This window comes from Nanorana parkeri, unplaced genomic scaffold (assembly GCF_000935625.1).
Source record: "Nanorana parkeri isolate BGI_ZX_2015 unplaced genomic scaffold, ASM93562v1 scaffold952, whole genome shotgun sequence".
Lineage (NCBI taxonomy): Eukaryota > Metazoa > Chordata > Amphibia > Anura > Dicroglossidae > Nanorana > Nanorana parkeri.
In genome coordinates this window covers 424,837-436,499 of record NW_017307220.1, presented here as the reverse complement: position 1 = coordinate 436,499, position 11,663 = coordinate 424,837, and the positions used below count along the sequence as shown (strand labels likewise).

The 11,663-nt window shown below is 44.8% G+C and overlaps 1 protein-coding gene across 1 annotated transcript in view; it reads right to left on the bottom strand.

Moving 5' to 3' along the window:
* The window catches only part of VPS9D1 (VPS9 domain containing 1), a 37,356-nt gene that overhangs the window by 13,469 nt on the left and 12,224 nt on the right, over positions 1-11,663 (bottom strand). The window contains exons 9-13 of the mRNA XM_018566477.1: positions 10,443-10,505; positions 10,255-10,307; positions 10,097-10,184; positions 5,768-5,853; positions 3,173-3,615 (exon numbers count right to left, since the gene is read on the bottom strand). Of these exons, the coding sequence (XP_018421979.1) occupies positions 3,173-3,615; positions 5,768-5,853; positions 10,097-10,184; positions 10,255-10,307; positions 10,443-10,505 (733 nt within the window). The remainder of the gene's footprint in view (positions 1-3,172; positions 3,616-5,767; positions 5,854-10,096; positions 10,185-10,254; positions 10,308-10,442; positions 10,506-11,663) is intronic.

The following is an 11,663-nucleotide window of genomic DNA, read 5'->3' as shown; positions in this document are numbered from 1 at the left end:
CCCCCCTACATGGAGTCTCCTCTTTTTGTAGCAGCAGAAGGTTAAAGGGTCAAAAACGGATCTGATAGCCCAGTATTATGGAGGCTTGTTCACACTGTGGTGAACTTTAATGCAGATGTGGTGCAGTGCACTGTAGACGTGTTGGGGTGCAATTACCTTTGCAATACAAATCTACAATGGGGGGAATTTATCAATGCTGGAGCAGACAGAATGTGGAGCAGTTGCCCATGGCAACCAATCAGTATCTCTCTTCAGTTTGCTCAGGTCAGAATTGAAAATGAGACAGAGTTGGTCATTTTGGGCTTTTGAATTTTGAATGGGGTAGAGTTATTGATATATCCACCCTTCTCTTTTTTCCTTTCTTATTCAGTTTTGGATGGTTGTCCGCTTGGGTCCTTTTCCCCACCACCTCCTTTTTTTTGGGGGGGCGGGGGGTCCTTTATGTCCTTGGGCACACTTTGATCTTGGGCTCTTGCTCTGCTTGCCTGGCCGGGCACGCACGGTTTGCTGCTCTCTGGGAACGGTAGGTGATATGAATGGTATTTCATTGTTAAAGGAGAACTATGGGGTCAGGGCTTTTCCCCATAGTTCTCCTTAGGGTAACGGGAGAACACAAACTAGCGTCCTCCCGTTACCCTAAGCTCAGTATACCGCGAGCTACAGCTCGCGGTATACTGAGACGCCGCAGCCAGAGCGGATCCCGACATCGATGTCAAGATCCGCCCAGCTGCGTGAGTGACAGCTGGCTCTGCCTATCTAGAGGCAGAGCCAGCTGTACCCGCCCCCTCCCCAGCGCTGGAGGATCGGAGAGGGGAAGGGGGAGATGATCGGAAAGTGAGCAGATCGCTGCATGTTTCTGCTCACATCCTGATAAAGGGCCGACCTGTGACAGCTTCTTTTGTCACAGGTCGGCTCTAACTATGAGGATGAGTGAAAAACACTCACTTCATGGTTCTCTAACATATCGATGTTGCCAATTTGTTTTTCCTGTAGCACTGGCGGATCGGAGCGGGGGGAATCCAGCCGGTGCAGCCGGGAACGCCGGTATATGTTCGCTCACCTCCCGATCTACTGAGCCGACCTGTGACAGTCTCATTGTCACAGGTCGGCTAGAACTATGAGGTGACTGAAAAGCACTCACCTCATACTTCTCCTTTAAGCAAGTCGGGTGGTGGTTATCCGTTTTGGTATACTCACCTAATATGTGATTGTTTAGATCTCCTTTATCTCCTGAGGAAGGGCTTGGAGCGCGAAACGCATTGAGAAATATACTATTCCTGATATAAGAAGAGGCATCTATGTGCTGTATGAGTACAAGAGCATGCTACATCAATTTTGTATGTTATGGTCATTTAGCCTCAGATTATAATTCTGGAATAGTCCATTTGGAGATCAGTTTGCTCTTTTCTTCTTTGAAATCTGTACATATCAATGATGTCTTTTTAAACATGTTGTAACCTTTGTACCATAAAGAAACTTTGTTTTATCATGTTGTAGTTGCTTGTTTTTTTGTCACTTGGTACCCTAAAAGCCCAATTTTCTTTCCTTTATGGTGTTGATTTGCTCAGGTAAGATTTGAAAATGAGACAGAGAAGCTGATTGGTTGCAGCGCAAATCTGCTCCAGAATTTGACTGCTCCAGTTTTGATCAATTCCCCTCTATGTGTTACCATGCATTGCAGTAATGCGCAGTATAATTTGGGTAATGAAGCCCTAAAGCTAAAAGTCAATAAAACTAAATTAAAAAGATTCTGCTGTGCAAGACCCAAAGATACCTTCTGTAGGTATAAAGTAGGGGCACCTAGAGGAACCGTAACATCGCTGCAGCAGCTATACCAGCCAAATACCAGAGCGTTCCGACAGGTAAAGCTCTGACACTTCTGGGGAGTACTGGAGCTTTCCGCTACCTCCTGCCAGCCAACAAACACACACACACGCCTGTAAGGCCCTATTCATACTTGCGCATAGCACCAGATCACTGAGTATCAAATTCCTACGTGAGAGTCACGTGATCAGTTGTGGGCGAGATTATTATTGAGCCTGATGAAGGGGACCCTGTGTGGCCCCCGAAAGCGCTGGTCTTTATGATTTTTGTCAATAAAATGGATTGACACTAACGTGAATCTCTGGATTGGAGTGCTGGTGACATCTTTCTATCTGCTGTTGTATCTGGAGCGGCGCCACCTGCAGCCATTGCAAGCATCCATCATCATTGGGACAGACTGGTAAGGAGTGCAACAAGGTATATGGACTTTATACAGTTGTGGGTGAGAGGCGCTATACAATATGACAGCTGCCACTGGCCATGGCTGTTCGCAGGCCGTTTGCATGTAACTGCACATACTGCGATTACCTGCAGACAATTGCACCTGGATGTAGACTGTTTGCATCCAAGTGCAATTGACCAAAGGGATGTGTGATTACATGTGAATGTCTAGTGAAGAGTTGCCCGTGGTGACAGCTGTACTGTACCTTTTGTCTGCAGCTGATCATATTAGTCTCACGGAGGAATTTGTGACACTCAGGAGTCTGATCCCATGCGTTGGTGCGAATGGGTAAACGCTACTACAACTGCAGACATTTATAGTTCTGCACAGAATGAATACAGCATTGTCTTATTAAAGGGCCACACAGGGCAAAGCAACAGGTTCATGTTAATGGTGGCCCTACCAGCAACACATAATCGCCTTCTCTCCCTGCTGCTCTTTTTAATGAATAGGGGCAAAGATAAATACCCAGCGCTACTGGATATAGGGGAGCATGTCACTCACTACCCTTCCTCCTATGTGACAGTACTGGTGCTTAGTGATTGAACACTCAGGCACCCAGTGCTGTCACATGGGAGCAGGGAGAGTCTTCAGCTTGGGTAAGCTCCAAATCGTGATACAGAGCTATCATCTCTCTGTGCTTTCCTCACATCAGAATGCTCCTATTAGTTCACCACAACTTATTGGCTTCTTGAGCTGCTTCTCCCTTTACCAAGTCTGAGCTTTGCCGTACAAGGTATTGCATGAGGTCCCAATCAAGTCAAATTCAGGTTCTTACAATGCTTGCATTTAAAAATACATTTAATGATGTATTAATAAATACAGAGCTGCATTCATTTGTGTCTTTTATATCTGTCCACAGTTTAGATCAAATGTATTTCTAGGCCTGGCTCTGGCAGCACTTACCTCTGGCATTGTGAATCTCTTTCACGACTGTATTTAAATACTGCGATACCGACAATCTCTGCAGAGCTGCAGGTCCAGACAGTGATGTAGGGGACAGCAAGTGTTCCAGGTCCTCATAGGAGCTCTCTATTTCTTTTTTGCCCTGCTCTCTGTCAGTTTGGCAATCTGCAGGAAGCTCAAAGCTCTCCAGTCCCTCTCCTATGGAGCGGCTGTGCCGGATGGAGGGACGTTGGCAGCTGGGGAGGCTATACAGACTCTGAGACATTCTCAGTTTAGAAGCAGTGGGGACCGGTAAGGAAGCAGGTTCTACAGGGAGCAATTGATGACCAAGATTGGAGGCTGAAGATTCCTGAGACAGATCTTTGCTGATGATCAGATACAAACGACTGTAAATTTGGCACTGGAGGCGTCGTACTAGTTTGGTAAGCGGATGTTCTGAGGTGCTGATACAAGGGGGAAAAAATAAGCAGGAATTAGTTCTGTTTTTCTTGTGATGCCCAGAAAATAATTATTTTGAAAAACTGATTAACTGATCATCAATTCTAAAACAGTGTATGGGGGGAGTGACAAGGACTGATGCAGGCAGAGGTGATAATCAGTTGAGCTACATGCATAATAATGCATTGCATTTCACTTTACGCATACTTTTCAATTTACAGGTACTAAAGGCCATGTTTCAGATACCATAGGGAATTCAGAGTGTGTGTGTAGATATATATTAGTGCTCTCCTGACACACACCTACGCAGTGCATACTGGTTCCCTGACTCTAAAGCATGCATGGGTGTAATATCTTCTAGATTCCCGATTCTCTTGTAAACATACTGTGTGCTGGGGTCCTGACTCTCATGCAAATAAATATTTATGCAGGTGCTGAGGTCTTTACTCTCATGCAGACATACTTGTACTGTGTGCTGGGATCCTCACTCTAATGCAGTTATTTATGCAGTGTATGCCGGGATCCTGACTGCAGTGTATGCTGGGATCCTGACTCTCACGCAGACATTAATGTAGTGTATGCTGGAAACCTGACTCTCATGCAGTGTGTGCTGGGATCCTGACTCTCACGCAGACATTAATGTAGTGTATGCTGGGATCTGGAGTCTCATGCAGACATTTATGTAGTGTATGCTGGGATCCTGACTCTCATGCAGTGTGTGCTGCGATCCTGACTCTCATGCAATGTGTGCTGCGATCCTGACTCTCACGCAGACATTTCTGCAGTGTATGCTGGGATCCTGACTCTCATGCAGTGTATGCTGGAATCCTGACTCTCATGCAGACGTTTATGTAGTGTATGCTGGGATCCTGACTCTCATGCAGTGTATGCTGGAATCCTGACTCTCATGCAGACATTTATGCTGTGTTTGCTGGGATCCGGACTCTCATGCAGACGTTTATGTAGTGTATGCTGGGATCCGGACTCTCATGCAGTGTATGCTGGGATCCTGACTCTCATGCACCTGACTCTCATGCAGTGTATGCTGGGATCCCGACTCTCATTCAGACATTTATGCTGTGTTTGCTGGGATCCGGACTCTCATGCAGACGTTTATGCAGTGTATGATGGGATCCTGACTCTCATGCAGTGTATGATGGGATCCTGACTCTCATGAAGACGTTTATGCAGTGTATGCTGGGATCCGGACTCTCATGCAGACGTTTATGCAGTGTATGCTGGGATCCGGACTCTCATGCAGTGTATGCTGGGATCCCGACTCTCATGCAGACGTTTATGTAGTGTATGCTGGGATCCTGACTCTCATGCAGACGTTTATGTAGTGTATGCTGGGATCCTGACTCTCATGCAGTGTATGCTGGGATCCTGACGCTCATGCAGACATTTATGCAGTGTATGCTGGGATCCGGACTCTCACGCAGTGTATGCTGGAATCCTGACTCTCATGCAGACGTTTATGTAGTGTATGCTGGGATCCTGACTCTCATGCAGTGTATGCTGGGCTCCTGACTCTCATGCAGACGTTTATGCAGTGTATGCTGGGATCCGGACTCTCGTGCAGTGAATGCTGCGATCCTGACTCTCATGCAGACGTTTATGCAGTGTATGCTGGGATCCTGACTCTTGTGCAGTGAATGCTGGGATCCTGACTCTCATGCAGTGTATGCGATGCTGGGATCCTGACTCCCATGCAGACATTAATGCAGTGTACAGTATGTTGGGGTCCTGACTCTCATGCACACAAGCCTGTAACATATGCATCTAACATCTAGTTTACATGCAGCATTTTGCCTCATGCAAATATTCATCCAATCCTTCTGGCAGCACTCTGATCTTTGTATTTAAATTGGATAGAGTGTGCCACTCCTTTTCTCTATCTTCCCAGAGAACCACCTTTGTTTACACACAGGTAGGGGTGGTAATACTACTATTCATTGTTTGTTTTCTCGCATTTACTTAGTGGGAAAGAGACCAATTACCACAACAGAGCTCAGCACCTTTGAAATGTGAACAAGATCTGGGTAGCATGTTGAAGGATACAAACAGATATCACAGATTTGTGCGTGATAAAAAAGACCAGAGACCTGAAACCAGAAGATTTAGCCTGCTAATGTCACCCTGCAATAAGGGTAATACCTGAGTATCTGATACATATATCTGGAGACCGGGCCCAGGTCATTGGGATTGCTCTTTATCTTCTTCTTGCAGAGCTGTGTCCATTCCTAGACAGTGAAATAAGAAAGATTTAATGACATGCGCACACTGAAGGATACAGAACAATAAATAAGCACAGAACATTGAAATACGCTAACTGCCAGCATTGAAAACTCCACCTTTAACATATATTTAAACTCAACAAGAGATATGTAATATATTGCAGCTACCAGTCCTTGGATGTGATGGCTGCAATAGTTTACTTTTTCTGACATTTGGTCCTTTTTATTTCCATCTGATAATGCTGTCAGTAATATATGTCCTGTTCTAGGGTGACAACACTTGCTCACTGTACTGTATGTCTGGGGGAGAAGTGTTGTCACCCAAAGTTAGGACTACAGAACACCCCCTTCCCATAAATGGGAACATATGGGGAGCTGTTTTTTGTCCATATAGAGAACTGTGGCAGAGCTAATAGCACTCAGATATTAGTGCAGCCCTACAAGATATTAGGAGGCCAGTGGATTTCCAACGGGATCGGCTGCCATTTTTTCTAAACTGATATTAAAAAAAACAAAAAAAACCTTATATTTAACAGACCAAAAAGGGAGCAAATAACAGAAGTTCATTTTTAGAGTTTATATGCACTTATGTAACAATGGTTTCTCTCATGGATGCACCGATATATCGGCCGCCGAAACACATCGTCCGAAAACGGCACTTTTGGCATAATGCCTAAAGTGCCATTTTCCTGCCGATACAGCGGCGCATCTCTGCTTTCTTTCCTCCCCTCTGGGCGCTGCTCTGTGTCCCAGCGGGGAGGAGAGAAAGTGTGACAACCAGCCGAGCACTGTGGGAGGAGAGCGCTGTGAGCGGCCGATGTCTCTCCTCCCACACCGACTGACAGTAACAGCCATGACTCCTAGAGGCAAAAGCATGATGGGATTTGTAGTTAAAGTAAGGCTGGTGGGCCGGTGTTGCCCACCCCTAGTATAAAGGGTTCAACCCGTTAATGTAATTTCAAAAACAGCTGTGATCCTGTGGTGTCGCCTGCACCTCTGTTTGAGGCTGAAAATGGCTATACACAGGCATAGTTCAACATTGTCACCATCAGTAAACCAGTCCAGAGCATAGATCTGCAACTGACACTGGAACAATGCAAGTAGACAAGAAGTGGCCGAACGAGGCTCAGGAGGATCAGCAAGGACGAAATAAAAAAGGTTAAAAAAAATAATTTTTTATTCAGAAAATGACATTTGTTTAAAATACACATTGCGATCTGGTTAGGGTTCACATTTGGTTTGACCCTTCTTTTAAACCCTTGATTCTCAACTGGTGGGTTGTGACCCAAAAGTGAGTCGCGACCCCGTGTTCAGCGGTTCGCCGCGTGCCTTCCACTTTTCTAGGTGAGAGGCTTGTTAGCGCAGCACTGTCAGTTCTCGCCGAGTGTCAGCTTGAGGTGGGGTGGGCTGGAGCTATGGCCACGAGGGAGCTCCATCCATACATGCATTGCTTACAGCTCCCTCACATGTCCTGTAGAGGTGCCTGTATTGGAGTGATGTCATGTTCTGGCTCCCGGCATCTCTACAGGGCGTGCAAGGGGGTTGTACAAGCAATGCACATGTGGATGGAGCTCAGTCAAAGCACAGCAGCCCACACTGAACCCCAGGTTGAGGATCCACTGCAGTTCTCGTAAGGAAGGGAGGCAGGGTGGATCTTAAAACAAAAGAAAAAATAATTAAAAATGTTTTGGAGTGTATATGTGTGTGTGAGATTGTGTCGTGTCTGTCAGTGTTTTTTGAGGGTCCGTTCACACTAGTACAGTGTGTTAATCGAACAGTCCTGTGTAATTAACGCACTGTACCATACGGTGTTATTTATTTGAAAGACACCCTAAGCGCACCTCCCGCCCACAGTTTAATCGCTCGCATCGGAAAGCGCGGTACTGCAATGCCATGCCTTCCATTGCAGTGTGACTTGGGTCGCAACTTAAAAGGAGAACTATGGGGTCAGGGGTTTTCCCTATAGTTCTCCTTAGGGTAACGGGAGGACACCCTAAGCTCAGTATACCGCTAATAAAGAACTATGAGGTGAGTGAAAAGCACGCACCTCATAGTTCTCCTTTAATTGCCAAGGACAAATGTGAGTCCTGAGGTTACACAAGTTGAGAACCACTGTTTTAAAACAACACTTGCAGCTCTATTCAGCCTGCTTTTAGTTTTCAATCCTCCACCACTACACAGAACAAAATGAAAAGTGGAATGAAAACAAAGCCAGTGCTCGCCAAAATATACAAAACGGCAAAAAACACCAACATGTTGTATTGTTAGAGCAAATTTCCATTCATTTACATCTGCACACTGATAGCAGGCATTAATAGGGAAGCACGCACAGATGGCAACAGGAGGTGTCACATCCCTAGCAGAACTCCCCGGGAACTCTGAAGACTGAAAGCATTATTATGCTAATACCTAACTGAGATCTGACCTGCCCCCCTCCCTATGTTAGGGACACCATGACACACAAAGTGCCACCAAAAGAGTAAATGAGGCCAAACTGTCCTATTGTGAACGCTGACAGCAATAACAACTTATTTTCAATAGCAACCCTTCTTCAAAACTAGAAAGAAAATGTTATGGAACTTTAAATGCACTAACTGGGAGCCAATCAGATGTTTACTTTTAAAGGCCACGAACACCAAAAACAATATTGTGGCTGGTGACAATGCCTCTGGTTTCTTATGCTGAGGACAACAATGGAATAATATCCCCAATCATGGTATTTCACTGTCAATATGAATTCACCATGAAGCTGGATCTGCAAAAGAAACTCTGTCATTATAATGGGAAAGAGTGATTCCAAAGCACCTTGCAAAGAAAAGAAAACTTTACCTGTTGGGGATTGGCAAGTCCAAACCAGAGCTAGGAATCACTGCCATCCAACATTTCCAAGTGTTTCAGATAGCGTGTTTCTTGCTGAGCACTTTGATTCCTCCCGCTGGTCCTATATCATTACTCTGCCTTGTAGTGGCCATAGGGAGAAACCAGAGCAGGCAGCGGTGAACATGTGAACCAACATGCCCAGAAGTTATGAAGAGTGGTTGAATAAGGAACCCAAGCTAGTTTTCCAGTGTCTTGGAGTCACAAAAAACCCTTACAGTGGATTTAAGCTGGACATGCACACTTCAAATTTGCGTTGTTCAATCCTGCATGGTAGCGAGACGGCCACCCACCCACAGCATGAAGTTTAGCCGTTTTATCACAGAAATTGCCCGCAATTTGAGCAGTGTATTGGCAGCTTTACTTGGAGTGGGGGGGGGGGCGCAAAAATGCACCTTGCCTGTGTAGGCAAGAATCCTAGCACCGGCCCTGGAATTACCCCTTCATTAAGAAATTATGACACAGCAGTCAGAAATCATACCACCAGAGCACTTAAAAGATATAAGGGTTAGTTCACACCAGAAACTGCATCACATTTGTGATGCATTCAGATGCCTTTTTTTCCCCCTGGATGATGCCACAATCAATTCTGGTGTTTTTTTTTGTATGCGTTCCATTGCATTTGCATGCATTTTGATGCGTTCCGGTGCACTTAGATGCAGCTAAAATAGGACACGCAGTACTTTTTCTGACTGCATCTGAACGGACTGCAATGGTGTGAATACAGCTTCGAGAAAGCCCATAGGAAAGCATTGTGATGTATTTTGGCTGCAGCAGTCAAACTGAACGGACTGCATCACAACTGCATATGGTGTGAACTGGCCCTCAGAGGGTGAGTTAACTTACTAATGTCCCAGTTTTGGGGGAAACTGACCTTAAGGGTCTGTTTTCACCATTACGTTGCTCATGTTTTAGCAGCACACAGCAACACATACTAGGTGTGCTGCGTTACCATTTAAAGTCAATGGCACCCCAACACACCCACCTAGGCATGAGCATTTTTGCGCAGCACAACAGGCACCGGCACACTAACGTACATAACGCACTGTGGTGTCCTGCTAAAATGCGTGCACTTAGTGCACAGAAGCATGCAGGTTAATGCAATGCAGGCACTTAATTTCTTAAATAGAACTTCTCAATTTTAGTCTTCAGTGGCCACCAATATTACATGTTTTCCAGCCATCTAGGTAGAAGCTATGTTTTCATAAACAGCTTTAGTGAGGCACGCTAATACTTCTGAGGATATATCTAGAACATACAACCTGTCAGCTTCTACCAACGCACAAAGTTGAGGATCACAAGAGTGAGTTAGGAAAATAAAGATGTGGCATATGCCTGCAGGAGATTTGATCTAAGCATGTGCTGTACTCACATGATCCTGCTCATATTCCAGCATGGCGGTATACAGCATCTTTTGCTCTTCTTGCGCTGGTGTCATTTGCTGATTTTTGGAGAAGCGTCTGCAGGAAGAACAAAAAGAGAGGGAGGAGAAGGCATGGTACACCTTGCGGAAAATCATCTTTAATTTACCTGTCTGACTCTTCCTGTAGCCTGAGCCTACGTTCCTCAGCCTTCCTCTGCAGCTGGGGGGTGGAGGTTAAGGAATTAGCATCTCTTTAGGCCATTGTTAGCACAGAAAACTTTATTATTCAAATGAAGAGAAGTAAACGGCACAGTGCCAGATCAATGGACTCCTTTCCGCCCACAGTAAAGGATACAGTCTCTTCTCTGGCTTTAGCAATCCCCAGGTTCTCCGTCATTTGTCGCTGAAGTGACAAAGTCTAGAGAAGAAAAGTCATCAAGTTACAAGCCAGGATACCATCCAGCATATAAAATCCACCTGCTTTGATTCTTTAAAGTACAGTAATACCTTGCTTTACGAGCATAATTCGTTCCGGAAGCATGCTCGTAATCCAAAGCGCTTGTATATCAAAGCGTATTTCCCCATAGGAAATAATGGAAATTCAGATGATTCGTTCCACAACCCAAAAATATTCATATAAAAATTATTACAATACTGTACTGTAATATAATACTGTACAAAATATAAAGAAAAATAAACCAATTACAGATACCTTTGTGGCCGGTGTGAGAGGGACAAGAGAGGAGGAGGATTATTGTGTAGGACAACTTTCACTATCACTACCGGAATCACTGCTATCTCTTGACTCAATGGAATCTTTTTCATTTTGTGAAACCTTAACAAGGGATCTATCCAATGTGACATTGCATTGTCGTTAAACAGACACATCGCTCGCACTGCTACAGCCTTATTCGGGTGGCGCTTTTCTACAACATTTTGCTCTTATTGCAAGGCATTGCTTGTATATCAAGGCAACATTTTTCAGAAATGTGTGCTTGTCTTGCAAAATGCTCTCAAACCAAGTTACTTGTAAACCAAGGTATTACTGTACAGCTAACTCCAAGCACTAAAATCCCATGTAAGCTTTAACATTTCAAATGTAGTTTTCAAATATACCGCATTCAATTAAAGACACCTAGTGATCCTTCCATTAAAGTGACACTAAACTCAAGAGTTAAATCTTATAAATGCATTCAAGTACCTTAACTATTAACAAAAATGTATCTTATTTGTGTATCACTCGGCTGTTGATCCTCAAATCATCTCTGAATTCCTGCGGACACTGTCCTTCCTTCTGGAGGGTGGCTACTTGTGTTCCCCAAGGTCCCTGTGTGTGTTGTAAAGTAGTCACCGCTCCAAGCTCACTTCTGAAGTTGTACCTGCCCATCCAATGGTCATTCATTTATGATGGGCTGCACTAACAACCAACTGTAAAGAGCAACTGTGCTAAAGAGCTTAAATCATAAAGTTCACCTATATTACCTTACCAGCACCAAAAAAAGGAAGTGTGTCATCCAGGGCCAGATTTACTCTCTCTGCTGCCCCAAGGTCAGGTTCCTCGATGCGCCCCCCTCAC